At 42.3% G+C, this 25,058-nt stretch overlaps 1 protein-coding gene across 13 annotated transcripts in view; it reads right to left on the bottom strand.

Annotated features, from left to right (window-relative positions):
- LOC122777537 (membrane-associated guanylate kinase, WW and PDZ domain-containing protein 1-like) overlaps positions 1 to 25,058 on the bottom strand; it is a 115,329-nt gene that overhangs the window by 5,805 nt on the left and 84,466 nt on the right. For 12 of the 13 annotated variants that reach the window (XM_044038836.1, XM_044038838.1, XM_044038842.1 and 9 more), the window contains 10 exons: positions 23,612 to 23,646; positions 20,519 to 20,774; positions 17,956 to 18,047; positions 15,511 to 15,706; positions 15,104 to 15,406; positions 10,237 to 10,440; positions 7,034 to 7,118; positions 6,878 to 6,935; positions 5,258 to 5,401; positions 3,096 to 3,234 (listed from right to left, as the gene is read on the bottom strand). In XM_044038836.1, coding sequence (XP_043894771.1) covers positions 3,096 to 3,234; positions 5,258 to 5,401; positions 6,878 to 6,935; positions 7,034 to 7,118; positions 10,237 to 10,440; positions 15,104 to 15,406; positions 15,511 to 15,706; positions 17,956 to 18,047; positions 20,519 to 20,774; positions 23,612 to 23,646 — 1,512 coding nt within the window. The remainder of the gene's footprint in view (positions 1 to 3,095; positions 3,235 to 5,257; positions 5,402 to 6,877; positions 6,936 to 7,033; positions 7,119 to 10,236; positions 10,441 to 15,103; positions 15,407 to 15,510; positions 15,707 to 17,955; positions 18,048 to 20,518; positions 20,775 to 23,611; positions 23,647 to 25,058) is intronic. The other variant, XM_044038839.1, reaches the window with a different exon arrangement.

The raw sequence follows: 25,058 nt of genomic DNA, 5'->3' as shown, positions 1-25,058 counted from the left end.
GAGATAACGCACAAAAGGAGCAGGCATGAGAGAACACCTAAAAGGTCCAGTGTGTAACATTTAGCACAGATGTATTTACTACCCATAAGTAGTTTGTATGAGCCTGTAATCACTTTAAAATAAAAACTGTTTCGCTTTCGAAGCCTAAAGACCCTGCACACCTGGTCACAAAGGTTGTTGCAGTGTGAGATGGAGCTGAAGCGACACTTCAACCGATATCTCGGCATTTCTCATCCAAACACTCATGGACAGTTAGTGAAATGTGCTGATGTGGAAGCTCTAGCTATCTATAAATGCAAGGAATATCAGTCTATGTTTGTAGCATGTTTGGTATTGCGAGTTCCATCCAAGCAAACTGGATTTTCCTTAAGTAGTCAAACTGAGTGACAGATGTGGTAAAGTTTAACTTCCTAAACTAAACAAGCTCTCTTCTTTGTCGGCTGTAACCAGGTTTTTTAAAATTTTTTATTAAGAATAAAGACCACGTCATCATCAATGGATGCTGACATCTCTTCTTTTCTACAAAGCGATTTTTCTTCTCGCCTTTGCTAATTTGTTGTACTTGATGTGAACAGAAAGGATGCATCGATCCAAATGATTCTCCATTCTATCTACGTTGCCGTTGATGTGCATTAGAATAAGCCTTCCGTAAGTACGTCAGCCGAGGGCCTTGCTCGTCTCACTGTTTCTATGGCAGCCATAGCATTTTGAAGCAGACGTTTACTGTGCAAAAAAGCAAGAACGGCTCCGCCCACATAAACCCGAAACATTAACCAGCAAGAAAGTAGGAGGAAACAGCAGGGAGCATGGGAGTCCAGGAGAGGGCGGTGACTGTTTGCATCCTTTCTGGTATGCAAAGGCCTTCATAGTTCTCTGGCACACATACGAAGGAACAGCTTCTACCCTGGAGCTGTCAGACTCCTGAACTCTCTGTAGCCCCCATCGCCTTGCTGCCCCCACCCCCCACGGACTGTACTTTGCACATGCCCCCAGTACCGCACACCACCCTTGCACCAAATTCTTTTTTGCACAGCACCTTACCTCCAGAGGTTTTAAAGTTTTAATCATTTTTTAATTAATATTTTGTTAAGTTAAACTGTTGGTTCTTCATTCTTCTTTATTGCTGGGCCGACCGGGTTCTGGAGAGACTGATTTTCGTTCTGACCTCGTGTCTAACGTGTGTCTAATCTTGAATCTTGAAAGAGAGGGGTAAGCGAGGGAGTCCTCCATTCATTGAGCTCTGGTGTCACTAATTCTTACACACTAGACCTTGAACATCGCTGTGCTCAGCAGACATGACTTTCATCGTTGAGTCGGGTGAGCTTTTGCACTGACGTGACAGCAGGTCAATGCAGAGACTTATGGAGATCATGCATACACGTCTGCTCGTTCATAAATATACCTCATAAAGATCCAAAGACATTCAAACCAAAATGTGTGTATAACCAGAGGTGTCAAACACAATAGATGTGGGGCCAATGGACGTCTAGTCAGCTTAAAGCAGCTCACAACAGATATAAGATATTCATGGTGCTATCTCACAGAATTTCAAAGTAAACGTGCAAACACACTGTGTTTAAAGCCATGTAAGTGGTGGGTTTGATACCTCTGATCTACACATATATATAAATTGTATTCAAAGTGATATATCACTTCAATACATCGTCTCTATGAGGCTGCGGGTTTAAACATAAGGTGATGTCAGCAACAACAGCAAGTGCAACACATTGGCTAGTGTAGGGCAGTGGGGGTTATCAGTGACGCAGCAGGCACCTAAGAAATCATTCAAGACACAATGGTGAACGACTTAATGTGCATCTCTGGGGAGAACAAACCAAAAAGAAAAGCAGAAACAAAAAAAACAAGCGCGTTTGTGGCTGCACGTTTGCCAAATTAGAGACGAGTTGCAATGACAGCAGCATGTGACACACACTGGCATTGAATTAGTCCCTTAACAGAAAGGTCTGAAGCTGGTGGAGGGAGAGCAGTCGACCATGTGTGGGAGTTACACAAGTTAGAATCAGGCATGGTAAAGACAAGAAGCATGTACACACATGTAAACACGCCCACGCACAAATCAACAAAGTGGAATGCATGTACTAGGAAGGGTGAGTCAAACTGGAAGGGGGGAAAAAAAAGATGACAGGGAGAGTGGATTGGGACAGACTTTTGGCTACAAACCGTGGTTTGATTTTGGCCCATTAGGTAGAAACAGGGCTCTCCCATCTTGTCATTCCTCATTGTACCAACAGCGAGATGAGGAGCCATCATCGCTGGAGAGAGGAGGAGGAAGAGCCCAGTGACGAGAAAGAATCAGAGAGAAAGGAAGGAGGAACAGAGAGCAGAGGACAAATAGAACAGACAAGAGGCTGTTTTTAAGGTGTTTCTAGTGAAAGACAAAAAAAACATTACATTTTATACATGATCAACCTACAGAAGTGTATGGTATTCACCTGAAAAATAAAAAAAAGCTCTGTTTCTGAATTCATGAGATCCTTTTCACTGCTAAATGTAAACCGATTGGCTCTGTTTTTCCATACAAAAATAGCAGCATTGCCAATTTTTAAGGAAGAATCATCTCGTTTGTTCATAAAAACGGAGCTTTTTTATTTCTGTTTCAACTGAATCCAACATGCTTCCATTGGAACCACCTGAGAGGAAGGGAAGTGTCCGGAAATTAGATCCCAGATAAACAAGAAACAAAAATGCCGAGAAGCACAACAATGCGACTCAAAATTGTGCACACGGAATAATCAATGAGCACAGCAGAATACTCTCGGGAGGAAATAATACTATAAAGCTATAAAACATACAAACTCTAAAGTGTATAAATCGCATTTGTGGGAGCCATCTCGTCATTGATCGATAACATTTGACGGTTCAAAATTCAATTATATTATTAATAAATCAAAGTATCTGTGTGTTAAATATTTATCATGCGAAGTAATGGCCGTCATGAACAGTGTGTCCCTGCAGTGCAGTGCAAGCAGATAAGCAGCTTAATTCTGCTCTGCGCCAGTAATAAGATTTCAATGCTGGCATTAGCAGTGTATGAACATGGAGAGAGTGTTTACATTTGCATTTTGTTTACATACCATACTCAGGTACGGATCCATCTCCCCGCTTGAGGACGAGCCGCGCTCTCCGACCGCCGTTCTTGATCAGTTCGATGGCGCGCGAATGCTTCATGTTTTTTGTGCTCTCACCGTTTATCTCCAGGATCTCATCTCCCACCTGAACCAAAGAGCAGCAATACGTTATTATCAAAGTATTTGCAAAACCTGGTGAAGTCCCGTTTGTGAACAAACACCAACATGGCACAAAGAGATTCTTATAGAGCGGTGGTCCTCAAACGTTTTATATCAAGTACCACCTGAGAAAATAAGGGCTAACAACGTTAACACACAGTGGTGAAAATAGGCCGAGCAAAGTCAGCTACGGGCTACGGAGATTTATTCCCATGAAGATAGTTTGCTCGCTCGTCATCCTCTTCCTCACATACACTGCACACACTACTATTAGGTTAAGATGGAGCGAGAGATAAGATGACCACATATCCTTGTATATACAGCAGAACATCATTTCTGATTTCCCTCCAAACACCACTGGTGGTAGTTTGTGAACCATGGTTATAGATGATGTCATGACCGGTTGCCACATGGTGCATAGACAGGAACAGCAACATTGCCCCACAGAGGCAGGCAGCAGTAACTACAGACAAGCTGCATTGTAAGAAAGTGGCTGTAAAAAAATAACCATAGTCAAACAATATAAACACTATACACATTTCCATGCTACACCGTTTAACTGGACTACTGCCCTTGTCCCAGTATGCAAGCACTAGCAGGGAATTGATTTATTGAATATGAATTGAGGCGTGTCCACTTACTAGCTGGTAACATGTCCCTTTTCTGCTTGTTAGTATTAGGTGTTTTACGTGTTGACCCTATTATGTCGATAAATTAAGCTGGCAGCTAACAGCTAGCATCCTGGGTATGAGGGCTAGAATTCAAAATCTGTCAATTATTTTACTAGTACTTGTCAGAAAATGTTGAAAAACAGTGGTTGGTGTTTATCCATCCTGGAAATGTTGACATTTGTGAATGTCTTGTTTTGCCCATAAACCAAAATGCTTGAGTTTTAATGATTACTTTGTTATATGGAGCAAAGAAACCAGAAAATATTCATATTTAAGAAGCTGAAAAATCGTTTAGTTTAGTCGTTTCATTTAGTAATTGATGGAACACTTGTTGCATTCCATACAATGTCTTCCTACTTCCATTATTTAATAGAGCATAAAGTCAGTCTCCAAAAGATGTACTGTACGTTCAGCTTCTTCTTTTACTTCCCGTCTCAAGGCATGTGGGCTGGAACTGTGGCACGTGTGCAGGCCTGTGCCAGTTTGGGCCCAGTTGAATGTTAATGTAGTAATAGTAACTTAACTGAGTTAGTTGGAGTAAGAAATGTAAACATCTTAACTTGCATTTTAAAAGTCCAGTTGTAGTTGGACTAACACAATATTGCAATCCTGTACTGACTGTGGGAAAGTGAACTTTTACGAGTGCTTTGTCATTAATGCATTTAGCTTCTAAATATTTAATGTTGTACAACAATTTGCATTTAGCTTGTATTACTAGAATAGGGGAAGTATTTGTGAAAAAATGTGCTTCCCAACCTTAGTTTGCCCTGAGTTGAGAAATATCTTCATTCCTTTCTTTGTTACGTGTCCACCAGTGACACTTGGTCCTGTTAGCATAACAGTTAGCAAAGATGGCTGACACTGTTTACATTGTGGGAATGAGGTCCCGCCCCCTACGAGTGGGTCTAAAAAGTGTGGAATTAGCATTGCAGTTTCAAGCCTCGGACCAATGAAGATATTTCTCAACTTTCTCGAGGTTGGGAAGCACAATTCTTCAAAAAAACTAGCCCTATTCTAGTAATACAAAGCTAAATGCTAATTGGTGAAGTATTCCTTTAAGATATAGATATATAGATCCATCAGAATAAAGTGAATTGACAGCTCACAGTGAAACAGTAGGCAGATTCATTTTCGTCTTCTGAAGTAACTCAACATTTTAACATATGCAACTTAAAAAGTTGAAAAAGCAGGTCCAAAGGGATTTACTTTTGAATAAGTATTTTTTTTTTGTGTTTTCAGCATTTTCACTTTGAAGGGCAATGTGGACTGTCAAGATTTATAGAAGACGTGACTTTTAAGAAAAAGACACCGATAATTTCTTTCTAATGAGCTCCATACCCTCATCTTGCCGTTTCTGACAGCAGCCCCGTCCTCGGCTAGTCTCAACACGTACAGGTCCATGCTGTATTCCCGCCCTCCCCTCAGGCTGAAGCCAAAACCTTTGCTGTCCCGCTCGAGGTCCACAGAGTAGAACTCGGCATCCTGCGAGATGGAAAAGACGAGATAAAGAGAGTCACAGGGGGAAAAGAGACAGGAGGGATGACTAATCCATAGTGCAGTGGAGTCAAAGCATTGGGACAAATCGAGCTGATGTCCCGCAGAAACTCACAAAAATGTCAATGGCACTACAATGCCATTGGAAGGCATGAATAATGAATGTTGCTTTATCCTGTGAGCTGGGTACAGATCACTAAGCAAGGGCAACACAAGGGCTGGACCAAAACTGACCACATTCATCAAAGATTTCCTTCTTTATTCCGTCGTTTTCAATTGTATTCAACGTGAAACTGACTCATTTGAATGTTGTTATTTAAATGTCACACAAAAAAACAACAAGTCTCAAGGGTTTTAAATTTGTAATAAAGCCTCAAATACCGGTAAAATATTTATAATTCCTTTTGAAAAGTTCCTTTGCACATGTGGATGGGTTTCTATGAATAAATTATAGAGCTGCTTTGTTTTATGCCCTAGATATGCAGAGGGAGGCCCAATTCAAGGTTCAATAGTTCAAATGTTTTCTGCCAGTTTGTTGTTCAGAAAGAATAACTTTATGGGCAAAACAGTTCATAATAAATACATCATGTGCAAACACATCCTTGATTTGAAAATACCCAGAGAAAATGAGATATATGATGCCCATTAGAGGTGTAAAGCAAAAAGTATCGATTCACGTGAAGATCGTGATACTCATCCTCAAGGATTCTAAATCGGTTCAAAAGTTCCAAAGTTGTCTGTGTGTGTGTGTGTCAGGTTACACCCGGGACGCTTGTGCAAGTTTAGCATACTATAAATGCTTTTAAAGCTTTTCCTGGCTTTACTTTTGTGTTCACATGACGACAGAACAGCAGAATAGACCCTCAAATTAGCACTGAATCATTTTTTTTATGCAATTTTCATCCTATCGTGACCCAATTGTATCATGAGATTCTGAAAGGTTCACACATATGCCTATATTATTTCTTCTTCATCTGATAAAACATAGCAGTTTAATAGTAACATATAATACACTAAATTGCTTAACTTAAATAGCCATTTATGGTTTGTTTTTATCTCCACCTCTGCATTTTGTGTCTTCTACATCTTTTAAATAAAAAAAAGTAATGTGCAGAATGAACAGGAAACAGTAATAGGAAAAAGTCAACGTGTGGTCATTACGGTAATTTCACTCGCGCTGTTGCAGGAAGCCCGCGAATCATCGTACATAAGTTTCCAAAGACTCAACCAAATGTTATTTTAAATATGTTTTATACTGTTCTTCATTTTAAATTGTTAATAACTGCCAGATGTTTAATGTTATTCTGGAAAAGTGGGCAAAAGCACCCACTCACAGGACAGTTTTCTGACCCCTTTATGGTTAAAAGAAGGCAAAACAAAAAAATAAGGCTTGGGTGTTAAAGGGTTAAGAACCTGCAAAAATCAATCCACCTCTGCTCAAAGGAAAATCAAAGGGATTCTTACCTGTGTCTGCATTTGTGAGGGAGGAGGAGGAGGGGCTCCTTTAGACTTTGAGTTATTCCTTTATTTAAAAAAAAAGAGAGAGAGAAATGAATAAAGAAAAGCGAAAGAGAGTTGTATTAGTTGGGTATTTTAGAGAAATTGTGCGTCATCTCTCACCGCAACTCTGTCGACTGAGGTGTGTGCGTGGTGGTGATGGTAGCGATCTTCTCGGCGTTGGTCAGCAGAGAAGCGTTGGAAGATTCTGGTGATTAGAAATGACCGAAATAAAAATGAGTTCCTTTGGCATAGCAGCGTTTTTGAAAATACACACGTGAGAACAGCATGTTCAAGTGTCTGCTTTACAAAAGCAAAAGGGCACACGTTTGTTTCCATTGACACAACACGTCTGCCCGTGTGCTGCAGCAACATCATCACCATCAGTCTTTCACTCGCTCCTCGTTGCTGGAAAACAGGCAGATTTCCTCATGTGTGATATGTGAAGTTAGACTAAGGCAGAGGAGAAAAACAAGAAGAATCATCACCGCTCCTTTTTGTCAGAGCCGTGCAGCGTCTTCTGCCACACACTTTGCGTTGAGCCTGTGAGTTAGCGAGCGTGTGCCTGTGTAGGAGTTTGCTCCCACTTTTCTCACCTCTCTCGTCTTATTTCGGCTTCAGTCTCTGTCGCTGCAAAGCTCTGCTCGGTGGCTTCATTTCAACTCAGCTCGATTTAAATAACTTGTGTAAAAGTATCAGTGTGTGTGTGTGTGATACTCATCACATCAACAAACTTTCAAGTTAAGACTCACTTTTCTTTGCCTTTTGAGGATTGTTAAGACGCCCCAGGTCCTATTGTGACTATTTCATTGTGTCATATATGTATATTACTATATATGTATATATATATATATGTATATATATATATATATATATTTATATATATATATATATATATATATATATATATATATATGTTGTATTTTTTACATCTATTATGTACTATAGTGCACTTAACCTACAACTCTGGTTGGTTTCAAATGTGCTTTATAAAAAGTCTATACAGGTTTACCTTGACCCTAACATATGTACAAAATACCATTTTCCAGTGCATACAAACAGTTCATCATCTGTTAAAACAATCAAATAGAGCAATAAATAAATAAATAGTCCTTGTGTATCCACCACTTATGAACTGACTGAAATGTGAGAAAACAGCGTGTGTTGAATGGATTTCAGGTGACCCGCCGCTCCATATCAATCTATCTATCAACACAGACACTATTGTCTGTGTGAAATATCTATCATCACTAATATATATTTTTATTGGTCAGCCTGGCATCGTCATTTGAGTTTGAGACCCTTGATATAATAGGGAAAGGCTGAGTATATATTATTATTATTATATTATATACTCAACCTTTCCTCTTTATTCTCTGCCAGATCATCGTTCCTTCTCAAGTGTTCCGGTTTTATTTCTTGTCGTTTTTGACATTTGAAGTTTAAACCTTGAGCTCAGCCAGGTTTTCATGCCCTCGCCTTTGTGCCATGGTCGGGATTATAACATATATTTTCAAACCCTGCACAATTTGCTCAATTCCTATTTGAATCCCCTCCTTGCCACCTAAAAGTCGATCTATAGGTGAGCTTGTAAGTGGCTTGAATTTGATTCTGGTGACCGTGATTAGCCAGTGGAGGTCGGTGCACTGCTGTGCACAAAGACCAGATGAACTGCAGCATTCTGAGGAATCTGCCAGCAGGTCACTGCAGTGGTCAGTGGTCAGTGGACGAGAAATCCATGACATGTGCCAAGAGCTGGACTGCGCGCTGAGTCGGGGCTTCTCTTCCTTGTTGTAGGATAAAGTGGTACAACAGGGCCATCCTTTTTCACGTTGAGTCTGATTATTGACAACAACTGTAGGGTTTTAATTCTGACCTCGTAAGACACAGAGGAAGTCTCATGTCCACCGCATCTATATACGCTGCCCGGCAGAGCTAGTCGTCAACTATTTTTATAATGGATGAATCGGTTTGAAGCTTTTTTCATTATTAAAGCGGGATTTCTGATTGTATTTGTTTTTATTTTCTTTGTTTCTTTGCTCCAAATAACAGAGAAATCATTCAAAGTGAATCATGTTTGGTTTGTGGACAAAAACAAGACATTTGAGAACATCATCATTTCCAGGTTTGACGAACACTGATCAAATTCTTTTTTTTTTATGGACCAAACGATTAATTGAGAAAATAATCGACAGATGAATCGATTATGAAAATAATCGTCAGTTCTGCGTTAGTGCGTGGGTTTTGTTTGGGTTCTCCAGGTTCTGCAGTTTCCTCCCATATTCCAAAAACATGCATAGGTTACTCGGACACCCTGGATTGACCGCCATCTCTATAGCTAGTGTTGTCCCTGTGTCCAGGATGTACCCCTATGTCAGCTGGGATTGGCACCAGCAACACTGCGACACTCACGTGGAGGATGAAGCGGTAGACAGCGGATGACTCATTCATTACACACACTGATTGTCCAGACCTTAACTCCATTGACAATCTTTGCGACATACAGGAGAAGACTTAACACAGCAATCCCAACTTCTCCATAAATAATGTATAAGTCGGTGAAAAATGAATACGACTGTGTATTCAAATAAATGTTGTGGCATTATATAAGCTTATTGAAGTAATGCCACAGAGAGGGTGTGTCGTCATCAAGCTAAAAGAGGTCCAACATAAATTCATGTGTGTGACTTTTTCTGACCAGGCACCGTAAGTTTGGTCCCAACTCTTACAGTGGAATCTCCACGATTTTGGCATCGACAGTGTTCCGTGTGGTGTCACTCGGGATATGCAGTATATAATGAATAAACGTACAATGTCCTGTTCACATAATTACATTATGTAAATGTATACATAAAAATGAACTATGTTTATGAACCATAAAGTGTTATTTCCTTGTTTGATTTGTAGTTATTTAGGCATTTTAATCCCCTACAGGACCCTGCTTGCACTGAGATAAAACGCAGCTCTATTTCCTTCCGTAAAATAAGCAGAGGAGATTAACACCGAGAGGAAGCACTTGATTAAAGCAGTGTTAGAGCGGTATTTTTATTTTTTTTTAAAAATCCTTTTGGGCTGACAAGATATTGCAAAATGGCGACAAAAACAAAAAGAAGAGTTAGTGCTACAGTAGTAGTGTGTGTGTGTGTGTGTGTGTCTCCGAGGGCAACTTTACTCCTACTCAGTGACTCACTCTGAAACAACCAGGGTTCACACCCTGTTGCAAAGTGCTCTTGCCTGTGAATAGCAGCAGTGCCCTTTTCTTCCCACCACCACCATGAATAAGTCACATCATATACTGCATTATGAAACAGCCGTGTGATGCTTACCATCACCGGGGATGATCCTGAGCGAGACTGTGTTCCCAGCCTCCTTGATCAGGTTCACGATGTCCGAGTGCGACTTATTGGGGATGGAGCATCCGTTGACGGCCAATATTCGGTCCCCGACTTTCAGCTTCCCACATCGGTCTGCCGGGCTGCCCTCGATGATGCGACCTATTTTGTGGGGCATTGCCACACAAGCATTTCCAGCTTTTGTGTCAAATATACATGTTTGTTTGCGTGTGTATTGTTTGGATGTTTGATTTGATGTGGTGTTGAATTTGAAGGGGAAAGGACAGACAGGGAAAACAGAGAAAGAGAGGAAAAACAGAAAGATTAATTCTCCAAATCACCACACCTCAGTTCACCCAGAGAAAAATCATTGGTGTTCCACACATGTTGCAGTCAGTACATACAGAAGATGTCCTCTACCCCCCACTACCTGACATGTAAATCAATAAACTGTGAAACATATGCAACCAATCAGGACTCACTGTGGCCGATTCTTGACGGCCTGTCAATACACTGGCCACGGCCTCCACCACACACACCTCTGGGATGTCAGGGATCAGTGAGCACAAAGCTCCAGCCTCTAGATTATATATGACCCCACTATCATGTGGTTTGATGCAAGCAATGCAATTCTGACAAAACTGCACGGGAGTGACGGTGTTGAATATTACATGTCTTGTTTACACAGAAGCCCTGAGCAGACGCTGAGGATGTTCACTTCCCTCCCTCCATATCACACGCTCACTCCGCTCCCCTTTTTCATCCAGTACATTTCTTTGGCAACACTTTAGATGATAGCTCAGATATAACATGGTAATAGACCTATCTTATATCTTATTTCTAACGAAGCATCCAGGAAATTGCTTGGAGATAATATTACAGTCATACCATGGTTACATTAAGACCTGGTAACAGCCAGTGGTCAGAGTTAAGAACAACTGTTCACACCTGGCATAAAAATGCATCCTTGATGCGCCTTCTGCGACCACTGAAAGATAGGATTTGGCTTCACCCGCCCTTTATTCAAATACACTCTGACTCAGTGTAGTAGTGGTGCTTCCCTGACATGCTTGGTAAAGGGAGGGGTGGTAAGAGGAGCCCAGCGTATGCTACACTCTGCAGTTTCACCATTAGATTGTCTATTATCTGGAAAATTACATTAGAAATAAGACTGAAATCCCATGATATTACCTGAACAGTAACAGTAACTTTATCATACCTCAAAACAAATGCACTCGTGTCCTGTCACTGTCTATATGACATGATATGGAACATTACTCGGTGTGACAGGCACTCATGATAGACAACCTAATCTCTACACACAACACCAATGCCGGGTCATGAATGGAAGAGAAAGATTGGGGGATGGGCCCAGCAAAACTGCACTAAAATGGTTTCCATGGTAAATGAGAGATTGAATTAGCTAGAAAATGCTTCAAGCTAAAAGAAAATTGAAAAAAAAAACAAAAAAAAAACACCTAGAACACTTCTCAGGGAAAATCCTGAGAGCTGTGTTTGTGGGTTTTTTTTAACTACACACTCCTAAGATCTGTCAGATTTCAGATTTCATGTCCCACATAGTTGGAATCCATTAATGTGAGAGTGTGCGACGCTACAGCACAATCCCAGATCACCACATGAAAGCTCAAAGTCTGTTCATTTAATCCTCCCGAAAGCAGCCATGACGGGGCAGCGCAACGAGGCAGCGGCAAGCAGCAACCTCAAACGACTGGTAGACATTTAGACATGGCTGCTGGGTGAAACTGTCACTGGTGACGTTATTAATATCACATTAATTCTTGCAAAGCAACACTGTCGGCTCACGGGATCAGTTTCCATGCGCGGTTAAGTCGGGTTGTAACACGACTATGCCATTTAATTGGGCTACTGTCCTTGTCCCTGTATACAAACACTAGTAGGTACTCAATTGTGTGTACACCTCCGCTACGCTAGGTGGCTATATACTGCTATTTCAACTTGTTAATATTAGGCGTTTTCCAGGCACGTCACAGACCAAAACATCTTAAAAGGAATAATTCCCAACCTCAGTTTACCCTGAGTTGAGATATATCTTCATTCTCTTCTTTGTCCTGTTAGCGTAACTGTTAGCAAAGATGGCCGACACTGTTTACATTCTGGGAATGAGGTCCCGTTCCCCTACGAGTGGGTCTAAAAAGTGTGGAATTAGCGTTGCAGTTTCAAGCCTCGGACCAAGTGTCACTGGTGGGCACGTAACAAAAAAAAAGAATGAAGATATTTCTCGACTCAGGGGAAACTGAGGTTGGGAAGCACAATTTTTCCAAAATACTAGCCCTACTCTAGTAATACAAAGCTAAATGTCTCGGTGAAGTATTCCTTTAAACTCTGGGCTAGTTCACTGTTTTTCAGTGTAACCATACTTTGCCTTTAACATTCTGAATTATTTCAGCTGACAGCGCAGGACTCCAGTCTCCGCGTCAGTACAATTCACTTGCCGTTGTATTATCGGGTCAACTGTGGAACATTGGCAGAGCACCTAGGGTCCCACTGAACTCTCCATGCAATAGTAATTTGATTTCAGACACATTATCTGGGTGTGTTAGTTGAACTTTGACAACATTTGATTTATAGTTGGACTGGTTAGTTGGATTAGCACAACCTGGGGCCAATGAATGTCTACTCAAGTCAACGGGGGGAAAACAAATGGGGAAAAACATAGTATTATATACTATTATTTGGCTGGCAGGTGTGTCTTAGCCACACGTGCTGTGTTTAACAGAAGAGGAGGTCGTGGGCAATGTTTTCAACACAACATGATATTGGAGGTTGGGCATGTGTCGCCATTTTTGACAACTTATTTTGATGTATAAAGCATACATTTGTTGTTGCACTGCGTTTTGCACAGCAACACTGTCGGCCTCAGGAATCAGTGACGTTTCACTTGACAGTCAATGTTACACCTCATCCATCCATTCTTGTGTTTTTTTTCCCCGTGACGCACCACCGTGCGTCTTCATAATGGCTAACTACGCAAAGGAACCTTGGCATGACATTGGTGTTGAAAATGAATCACTTGGAGGGTAAATACCAAATTTGGTCGAGGACAGCTTCTGCAATTCCTCTTCGGCGCCCGGGCGGCTTTAATTCATGCGCCGCTGCCGCTTTGTCTGTGACGCGTAAATGGTATAGACAGATATATACTTTGCTGAGTAGAGTCCAATTACATGCTGAATGAATTGGCGGGGGCAGCTGTGAGCCATGAATCTGTGATGATGGTGTCTGTGACAAAGCTCTAGACGGCCCGATCCTGAGGGACTGTGCTCGGCACACGGACAGATTTCTTTCTCCATGAGCTTGTGACAGCAGGTTTGTGACCTCAGTCCACAGCATTAAGCACTCGTGTCACTCATGTCAAATTCCAGTTGCTTGCTATTCATCTAATGGAATGAACTCGGTGAGTAGAGGCCGTGAAAAAATGCGAGCAGAAGATGGCATCCGTCATTTCATTTGTGCATTCATGATCACTGTGTGAATGTGTTTTTTTTTTTTTAAGAGTAAATTCTTGTGCATGTCTGCAAATGTTTGAAAAGCGCATGTAAAAAGTCTTTCATTTCTTTTTGGCAAAATTCTTGAATAAGTGATCTTGCCTATAAAAGGTGGTTTAAAATGGTTTGCGTGCCTTTATATTAAGCAACTGTAGCAAATATTACAGTGGCAAAAAGAGGCTGATTCTGTCATTTAGGTTCAATTTAATAATGACTTGGTGTTTGCCTCCTAATTCTCATTCTTGTGGAATAAAACGTATCTGATATCTAGTTATGTTTATTTATTCAAGGACAGTGGGGGTTCAATATTTGACCCTAAGGTTCTGTACACACACACACACGCACATACATATTTATTAGTAGTTTTTGTTATATATTGCTAGGAGATGCTGAAAAACGTGTGCTATAATGACAAATAATTCATGACCATAACACGCCCTCTGGTTTTCCATCTTACCTTCCTACTAAAGGCACTATGAAGTTGTTTTAATGTTTCATACACTGCAGTATTAAAAAGGATCAAAAGCTCTCATGTTTAATCTGCTCAAACCTGCAGAATCCCGATCAAATGATGGGCATTCGTTTTTTAATTCTTCACAGCAGTGGTATAATCGTGCTCTGTGCCATTTTGAGAGCAGAATATTGCCGTTCGTGAGTAGGGCTGCACAATATTGAGATAAAAAAATCAATTATGATGATATGACTTGTAATAAATACAACCAAGATGTAAGTATAATGTGTTAATGTCTTTCTTAAAAACAACCACTCAAAAATATTTCTCAAAGCAGAGGTCAATGGCCGTCTAGTCTGGTCAAGAGGGGGCCGGTCTGGAGAACAAAAGTGGCAAAAACAACTGTTGGGTGAGCGAGTGAGCAACATGATCTTAAAAGTATAGATATATGAGATTGTTTTGATATGGAATGATGCATACTGCATGTGTACGTCAAAAAATAAATCTATTAATATCAAAAACAAACAAAAATAATTGTGAAATGAAGTGAATAACAACATTAAACACTAAATACTTAAAACACTAAATAAGCTTATGTATAGAATTTACTGCTGATGTAATAAATTTAACAATTTGTTTTCAGAGTAAATAAATCCCAACAGAAAACACCAATCATCGGACAAACTATTCATGCAACATGCACCCATCCAGATTGGACATACCCAAACGATCAAAGCGTTGCGTTGGATTAAAATCAAAACTGAATCATGTTATCGTCTGAGGTCAAAGAGAGTCAGCCCGCGACAAACAAAATAAATGCTCATGTCAGACTGGATAGAAATTCCCATCAATCTCTGCCAGCTGCAGCTCAGCCTGTCTCACTCACTGAATGTGGTGCCGGCGTCAGGCCTGGACACGGACGACACGATGACGAACCCGAAGCCCTCGTTCTCTCCGCGCTGGATCTCCACGTCGTACGGCTGCAGGGAGGCGGGCACCACCGCACTTCCGCTGCCACCTCCGCCACCGCTGCCTATGCCGCTGGTGGATCCACTGCCCGAGCTGACGGTGTTGAGCGAGTTCTGGCTGCCCTGGGGCGTCCGCTTGCCCTCGGTCAGGCTGGGAGCCTGGGTGCTGCTGTGGTGGGAGGAGGCCGGCGATGGAGGAACGTCACCTTCTCCTTTTGACCCTGGCAATGGGGCAGAAGAGCCTGGTCAGACACTGTATTTCTACAACTTTAAAACAAGTATTTGTGTTAGGCGGTGGCAAGTGTGTTGTAAAACTCGTCGTCACCTCCAAATCCAGGGGTCTTGCGCCTGACGGTGAGGTTGACATGTCCCTGTTTGGCAGCCTGCTGCATCAGCTGCACAACCAGCTGGTGGGACTTGCCCACCACCGCTGTGCCGTCTACACAGATGAGCTCATCGCCCGACCGCAGGCGCCCGTCCTCATCTGCTGCGCCGTACTTCACTATGTGCCCTATGTAGATCTGAAATAAGGCAAACACACACACCAAACACGAGACTTGAAAGAGTTTTTTCTTCGGGCAGATTCAGAGGTTGTATACTCATGTCAAAGGCCAATCGCCTGCTTTTCATATAATGGAATTAATTCAAAGGAGAAGCTCTAAAAATTGATGTTTTGAGAGTGTCGCCTTTTGCACATAGTCATTTTTGGGTTTATTGACACTAAATTGTTTGTGTCTGCAGTAAAAACTTGTTGATCTCGCTTGTCAGAGTCAATAAAGGGGGTATGAAATGGTTTGTGTGTCTTTATATACACAGACTGTAGAAAAGATTGCAGTCGCTAAAGGAGGCTCATTCTGTCATTCTGATTAAATGCCCTATTTATCGAAAGGTTAAATTTGTTAATTACTTATTCCTGTGGACTTAAAAGACTTCTCTTCAACAAGTTTCGGTGAGACTGAATGAAATGCAGTGCACTGGTTAACCTGTAGCTCAGGAAGTGCAAGGTTAAAAAGCAATGAAAGAAAACAGGCCTTTAAACGTGTAGTTTGCAACTTTCACATACAAACAAACGTCTTTTACGTTCAAACCAAATGAGTTCACGCGATGCGGATTAAGTCTGTCGGCTCCGCATGACTCGCGCTCTGTGTTTATGCACAAACACTCCCTCAGTCAGGTCTGATAGCGGTGCTTTTCAGAACCTGTTTTCAGCCGGACACTGCATACAAATAATGCTACATCCTTTCTGTTCACAGAGACCAAACAGAGGCAGAATAACAACACCATCGAGAAAAAAATCACAGAAATGTAAGCACCGCAGCTTTAAAACCATCCACGAACACACTGCAGATCACTGCGTGGATTAACAGCTGCGTGCTTTAAGCGCTTTTTATCAAGTCATTTATCATATCATGACTGAAACACGCTGCAATGTGAATTAAGGGTTGTAATTGATATAATTGAAGGCGGCTAATTGAGAGTCATTCCACCGGATTAAATGGAATGGAATGATTTGAAGAGTAAATGATTCTATCAGCTAAGAGACTACAGAGACTAAGTGCGTCTCCTTATCTCCTCAGCATGACTGAGACTGCTGTTGCATTACGTAAAGGTATTTGGGGCAGGAGTTTGGAGAAATCAAGAAAGCCTGTGTATCGTATTGGGGCCACACAGACAGTTTTGTGCTCCAGGCTTTGTGTGGGAGTGTACGTAAAAAAACACAACAACAAACAGAACCCGAAACAAGTGCACAACTATTGTCTCTGGTACCAACTCTTGTGAGGTTGACCTGAAGCCTGCCTCCATTTAGTTTCCCCTCTATTTCTGCCTTCTTCTCCCGCCTCTTGCTCCCTTGCTTTTAAGACAAACAGGGCTTGCATCCAGAAGGATCGCTGGCTAAGGCCTTTGACGTTCTTAACAAGCTGTCTATAGGATCCTCCAGAGAACAACTCCAGTTAGAGCGAGAGAGTGATGTGTTAGGACTGTGTTCTACTCGGGATTGACTGCCGCTGCAAACAATAAAGCACAAGAAGGACGGGCGGAATCCACCAAACGCGTTCAAGTGTGGTTGTATGAGTTATTGACAAATTGTTTACACACAACCGGCCTCACTGAAAACATTCCTGTAGACATCTACCGAAAGAACAAGAATGCGTTCATTTCTCACCATTAAACTGAAGTTAGTAAACCGATCACTGTCCTGCACTTCAAGTAAAATCTATGTTTTCAGCTTGTGCCGATACAGGAGCCGCTCGTCAAACGGCTGCCTCTGGTGGTAAGTTTGTGTCACTGAGGTAAATCTCACCAAAGGATTTCAAACACTGAAGTCACAGCAGTGGATTAACAACTCCTGTGTTGCTGATTTTGTCTCTGGACTTTGGTGCAGGAGAGTGAGTGTTGCATATGATAGTTTGTGGGTGATTTGCAAAGCCTGAGCAAAAGTCGTTAGACACCATTATTGGATAACCATCACTCCTAGAAACCTACAACAAGCATGTTCGTTGACACGTTTTCCCGGCACTCTGCATCATTGATCCTTGCTCTGATTGGCTGTATGTCTATCCAATTGGGTACAGAGGCATTCTCATCCACGTCTCTTGGTCTTGAAGGTGGGAGGTGACTACACCCTTTTGCAGGCTCTGGCATTAACTAGGCTCAGGGTGGTTCTTTGGAAACAGCGGTGTGAATGGTGGCACACTCAGCAGATAATGTATCATGACCTCATACAAAAACATTTGTTATTGATGAGATTTAACGGTGGAGTGATACTTACAGGCTCCCCTGGCTCATTTCCTCCCAGGATGCGAAAACCGAAGCCTGTGTCCTTCCGCCAGAGAAAAATGTCCTGCTCCTGAGAATCTGGCACTGAAACAAAGAGGAACCAGCAAAGAACTGACTGATTAGCATCTTTGCAGCTTGCACACATTCACATAAACGTCCAGTTGTGTTATTGCTGGATTCGGATTCGATCACTTTTATTAGCCTTCATTTACCACATGTGCACTCCTCTATTTTAGAATCGCTGTCCTTCTTATCACACGTGCAACTATCCGCTAATTTCTTCATTTTAAATCAGAGACTGGTGGCATATCCATAGTCTCTTTCATGATATAAATCAACAAGTATACCTAGGACGTTTGTACCTTTTTGAAACCACTACTAATAGGAGATGAACACCTTTGCCACTACCAGTGGTTACTCTGCCCTGTGTTGCTTTTTTATTTCATGCCTACATCACCCAAAACCCTGCAAATGAAAGGAGTTGGAGAAAAAATACACAGAGCACAGTGTCATATGTGACTTTTTTTTTATAATTTGATGTCTGCCCAGTGCCACAGCGCTGCCTGCTGTCTGCACGGCTGCCACACAAGGCCAGTAGTGAACCCATTAGCTTCAGCGCTACCGTTCCCTCGATAACTCACTCGCTGTGATTCAAAACTGCTGCGGCGAGACTTGTAATTAACCCTCTGTTGACCCATGACTGCAGAGATGTAATCAATGTGAAGTTAACAGTAAAAGGAGCAGTTGTGTGCCGCATCAGGAGACAGGTGACACGAAGCACAACTCCCAAAAGTTCCCATTTTAGTTACACTGGAGGCATCGCTGCACCTACTTGCAGATGTAAGTCTCTCTATGTGTGTGCAAACACATGTGAAAACACACACCGAATCTAGGCTCCTTTGTTGTTTTCTGATTCCTTCTCTCTTTCATGTTCCGTGCGTTTCACCCTCCTCCTTTGCCGAATTAAAAAAAGGGTCTGCAGCTTCTACGGGGGCTATCAAACAGATATACCAATCAGCTGCAGTTAAAAGCAGCCGCTGTCTCTTTTTCTCTCCACAACCAGTTAATATTTAATCATCAGCAGTCCTAGATTCTACAGGCGGCCGATGATCATTAACCAACACTGCAATGTGAGGCATGAACGCTGCTCTTTATCTGGCTGGAAACATCAGTCGTGTCAGGAACGTCGCATCAGAGACATAGACACAGACCTACTCTGCTCTTTAATATCGCCACTGTTTAAGGAGGAGAACATGATTGGTTCAAATCCAACTGGGGTGTCCCTGAGCAAGGCACCCAACCGCCATTGTTCCAAGGGCACAGAAAAGTGCTGCCCACTGCTCCTGTGCGTGTTCACTACTGTGTATAAAGTATGGTTTAAATGCAGAGGTCCAATTGAACAATCACTAAGAGTGAAATTGTGTGCAAAAAAAGACAATTCTAACTAACAGTAAGAAGATGAAACCATCCCTTTTTAAAGTATCTATCCTCTTTCTGTGGTTTGTCACCCTTAAAGTGAATCTCTCTCTCTCTCTGAGTCTCTGAGTGATGCAAGGATGCAGCAGCAGCAGCAGCAGAAGAAGAGGCAAATGATAATGAGGAGTTGTAAAGAAGCTGCCTTCTTTCTAGTGTTCCAGTCTTGGATTTTCCACGGACATAACAGTAGGACAGCAGCTGTTTGGCTAAATGTGGTTCATAAGGTGAACTGTAACTGGTTAGGGTAAGTGTTTGTAAATATCCAGTCAAGCACACCTCGACCACAATAATCACAACTCCAAATTGTAAAAATCTGGCCTCTAAAACAAACTTTTCCTCACATGTTAGTGAAGAAACAGACACTTTCCAGCCTTTTGTCTGTATTCTACCTTGATTTGTTTTTGTATCTGTGCACTTTCAAAAGATAAAAGTACAGACAAATGTTCATATTTCCTTTATTTCTGTGTTTCGAGGTTTTACCACAGGGCTGACAGATGGGAGGAGATTTATCAAAGTGTGGCTGGGAGTCGACGTGAAAAGCTCCTGCTGCGAGTGTCCTGAAATTGCTTGACCTCAGAAACAATATTTTCTTTCTGTCACCAATAGATGTCAAAAACAAGAATGGAGAGTAAGATAATTATAAATCATGAGGTCCTTGGATAGCTGACTAGAACTGAATCTTCCTGAGTTATTATGCCACATGTGACACATGCATATGCACACACCAAACTACTCGACAGCAGTGTTTGGCCTGTTTTCAAGGACACTTTCCTCTCGGAGGCCCCTTCCGTCACTGGATGAGTTGTTTTGCAAACACAAAGGCATTAACAAACACAAACACGCGCACAGAGACGTAGCTCGTGGTCACCACACTGAAACGTGAACAGTGAACTCCACACAACTTGCTGATGTGATCCGATGCGATCTTCGTTTCACCAAAATAGCAATAATGAGGCAAATGAGGCAAGGAAAAAAAAAAACAAGCCTAATTTAATATATACGGACAAGTCTAGAAAGGAATATAAAATGTAAAAATCAACAGCATTTTAGAGAAAAGACACAACATGAATTTTACTCACATCGGCTCTCGTACATACTCCTGGACTGAGCCCAGATCTTAAAGGGGTCCGGCTTCTTCTGGAGGGTGAGGGTGCCATCGGCAGGGTCCTGGGGGGGCAGGCCCGGCAGCGGCTGGGTGGGGGCAGCAGGAGTGGGAGCCACGACCTCACTCAGCATGGCAGAGGGCGGGTGACTGGGAGAGTCGGTGTGGGTGCTGCGGTGGCTGCACACACTGTGCTGGGAGCTGCTCTGGCTGTCTTTCCTCTCCAACTGGTGCTGTGTGGACAGAAAACAGAGGGAGGGAGAGAGAGAGTGAGGAGGGAGAGAGAGAGAGAGAGAGAGAGAGAGAGAGAGAGGGGTGTTTGAGTGATAGGAGTTGGATTTAAGCGTGAGATGGAGGTATAGAGGGCAGTGGGAGCAGAGAGAATGCGAGAGTGATAGGTGAGATAGTGATAAGGCCGAGACAGAGGGACAAAAAAAAAGAGGTGAATGAGGAAAGTGTTGGCGGAGGACAAAGAGAAAGGGGAAAAGAAAGCAACCAAGGTCATCTTTTTTATAGACGTTGCAGCAGAAACATCTCTGATGGAAAAACGTCTGCCGGAGAGTGAAGAGAAATGATTTGGTTTCCATGGTTGCCAGACAAAGGCGGTTTTGAGATGTGAGGGAATTTGACTAAACAAAGACACGGAATCGACAGAATCAAGGTTGATTTCAAACTAGAGATGTGTCATATTGAAACAACAGAGACCAAATGGTGGGTGGGATAGAGGTATTGATAGTGTTGCTTATAAATAATGAGCTGTTTTAACAAAAAACAAGTGGCACTGGGAATATTCAGACTGACATCAGCATGCTCCTTGTGCATCTCACAGCATCTCTGACGTGTATTTTCCTCTCACCAGAATCGGAACTAAACCATCTCCCATTCCTATCCTTAAAAAAATAAATACATCTAAACACAGAATAGCATAACGCTGTCCTCCAACTCAACCATTTGGTTCGTTTGTATGAGATACTGATGCATCGTCAGTGCCGCAAAGCACCATAATCCAGGCTTTGGTGCGGGGAGTGAGTGTTAAGAAAAGCAAACACAAACTTCAGCTTCCTGTGAGAAAAAGCTGTCTAATGGTGACAAATACATTCTTAAGGCATTAAAGAACAACGCAGGATTTCTGCTTTTGGCATCATTATGTAATGACAATATTACAACATTCAGACTGCACTCCCTAACAGGTAATTAATGCAAGCGTTAGATTTTTGCCCGTATTAATAAATAAAAATTGAATTTGAATTGAATTAAGAGTCACCCTTTGACTTCACTGGTCTGTTAATTAAACTGCACTTCCTGATTTATATTTTGTCACGTCACTGGTGCCTAAATCAACACACCCACTAATAGCACACTGTGTTTCAATGCTGTGCTGTTGTTGGCCTGTAATCGTGGCCGCTAAGCACTTTGTGCTCTTCTGTAACCTTTGATTAATGCAAGATTATTGTAAAACATATTATATTATAAAACTTATTATATTCTAAAACTTGACTCCGATAGCACAGTCTCTGTTGACTGTGTGCACCGATTTAGACTCTGAACTGGAGGCAAAAAGGTTGTTGTGGGTTGACATGAAGTCACATGCAGTGTGACATTTCAGTGAGATAACACAGAGGGGGGGGGAAAACTGGCTTTTCCTCTGTGGTAAACCAATCCAAAGTGACAGTCCCGCCCCTCCTCCATCCAACATGCCATTGTGACCTGAATAGGTGACGCCCCCACACTCACGCTCACCGACGGATACCACTTTCAAATTAATCCTAATCCCAATTTCCTGACGAAATCGAGGGGACGCTGCACAAGGTTTTCCCACTCAGTTGAATTCATCGCTGACCTTGAATGAGTTTGTCCCGAAAAAAAACTCCTTCTGCTTTCTGGGATTAAGTTCATTTCCTGTTTTATATTGAGCGCTTTCTCAAATTTAAAGAAGTAATGATCGCTCTCAACATTAATGCTAATGGCTACAGCAGAATTGATTTCATATGGCCCGCCACTTGATATCACGTTATAACTTGATATTATGACTTATTTCTTATTACTTTGATATCTTTTTCTCAAAAAGTCACTTTTTTTCTCACTTGACCAGCCCTGTACTCACCAAACTAGACACTAGACTAGTGTTCCACCTCAGTTTTTTTTAGCGGAGAGACAATCTGGATAAACTTAAAAATCTGATTTGGGCTGCAGTCTAAACACAGCCTCAGTTTGAGACCCCATCGGCTAGAAGATAAATGTGCATCATCATGGCTTTGTGCCGGAAATGTTGCATCTAAAAATAGCGAGACCAAGACCAAGACAAATTCAGCTTTTTACTGGGACTTACATTCCCACTAATCACTAAAAACACATTCCCACTGGCAAAACCTGATATTTTTTTCCACCAGTGGGAATGGAGTATATCTGTAGGCTACTGTAGTCAGTACATTTCTGCACAGTTACGTTGTAATTGTACTACACTCCTTCTCCCAGTATACAAGTGGGGAATCGATTTATTGAATTCAGTGAGTCAGCCTTCCCCACACAAGGTGGCAACATGCGCCCTTTCAGCTTGTTAGTATTTGCTAAACTTTAGCTAACAACAAGTAAGTTGGTTTCTACCATCTATACACTTCAACATATAGAATTCTTTAAACTGACAAAGCAGAAATCTGGTCCAAACTAGATAACGTAGATGCATTTTTGTCTAATGTCACATCAACATAATAACTGATTCACTGCCTTTAGACAAACAGCATCATCCCTCAATTTCTCCTATTTCTGCCTCTCCCTTCTCTCATCCCTCAGCTGAGGCTGTCTGCTCTCTCCAACTCTCCCTCTCTCTCTACCAGCTGGTCACTGTTACAGTGTTCTGCCTGGACTACGCTTAATCAGTCATAGGATGGCAGGAGTGGAGGGATGAAGAGATTCGGTGAGAGGACGGAGAGAAGCATGTCGTGGACAGACTGTGGTCACAGTAAAGATGGACGGTAGTAGGGATGTTTCTGAAGCTGAAGAGTTTGGGGTATCACATGAAACATCCATTCCCGCATTAACACACAAAAGAGTTGAAGCTCATAGTACTCACCACCAGCTTTGGACTCCTCTTGGCTGGCACCACTCCTGCAAAACATCGGCACAGAGACAGAGAAAGCATTAATGACCTGCTGTGCCTTGTCCGCTCTGATCAAAAAGAAAAAAAAAAAACTCCCTGGGACGAATGGATGGAGCCTGCAGAACTGGCCCTGCTCTCTCCTCCTCCTCCTCCTCCCTCTGATTCTCTCTCTCTCTGAGCAACACGCTGCACAAGGCTGCCCGCTAGTCTAAGTGATCTCCTCCCCCCTGTGCCGTATCCAGCTCCACACGGCACTCTCACCCGTGCTATTAGAAGAGGAGCACCAGATCTGTCAGTGTTAGACAGGCTGAAAGCTGCTGCAGCAGCACACTGGTCCAAGCTACAGGTTCCCTCCCTCACTCGTTCCCTTCCCAGAATGCTCGCGAGCTGTCTTCAACTCAGCCGCTCCAGCAGAAAATCAACTCAGTGAGAGGCAGCTCAGCAGCTCAGCAGCTCAAACTCCTCATATCAGACAGAAGAAAACCTCACTATGCCTCACTATGCACACACTGAACAACCACAGATCTGCTTCCTCTCCTCTCCTCCCCTCTGCTTTGCTCAAGGCTTACTCGGAGATCTTCTTCTCCCCCTTCTTCCTCACACCATGACATGCTCTGTTTCTATCTCCCTCCCTCTCTCTCTTCCTCTCATATACCAGTTAACATACTGTACAGACTCACCAAGAAGATCAGTCTCATTTGTGCTAGTGAAATATTTATACACGGGGAGGCTGTCAGGGGAGAAGATTCACACTACTGTGGGGAATTATTCCACATTTCCACTCAACTGCCCTTTTTTCCACATCCATCACACGCCAGGAAATCCATTCACAGCATCGGTGTCTCCGTCACAAACGTATTTACACCAAATCTATACACTCTGAGGTGATTATTTACCCCACATGCTGTGAGGCTGCGCCGCCTTCCAAGAACATTCCTCTCCCTTACCCTACTTTGTTTTCCTGCCACTTACGACGACACCGTACTGTACGGGGAGTCAAAAATAGACAAATGAATGCATCAATGACACGGGGCAGGATTGGGAAGGAGGAAGTATTGCCGTTGCCAAGGTAATCAAATTCCGTACTGTATACAGTGGCGGCAGCACAAAATATATTCATTCTCACCCTTTCATCTATTACACCCTCTTTCTCCTTCATATCTGCTGTGAAGCCGAATGAAAACGTATTATTTTTCCTACCCAGCATGCACTTGGAAAAACCTACTGGGGGTATTAATGGAAGGTTCTAGCGACATTAACATAACATGTAAGCATCCATCTTAGGCTCTTTCTGCTGCATTGGCAAAAAAATCATTAAATGTTAAAATTCTCCGTTGCAGCACAGCCCCTTTCTCTACACAATTCATAATTTATCCTCTCTGTTTCTCAACCCACTCCTTCTCCTCCTCCCTCTCTCTCT

The sequence above is a fragment of the Solea senegalensis genome, linkage group LG11, assembly GCF_019176455.1.
Source record: "Solea senegalensis isolate Sse05_10M linkage group LG11, IFAPA_SoseM_1, whole genome shotgun sequence".
Taxonomy (NCBI): Eukaryota; Metazoa; Chordata; class Actinopteri; order Pleuronectiformes; family Soleidae; genus Solea; species Solea senegalensis.
This window is presented reverse-complemented; position numbering and strand designations above follow the sequence as displayed.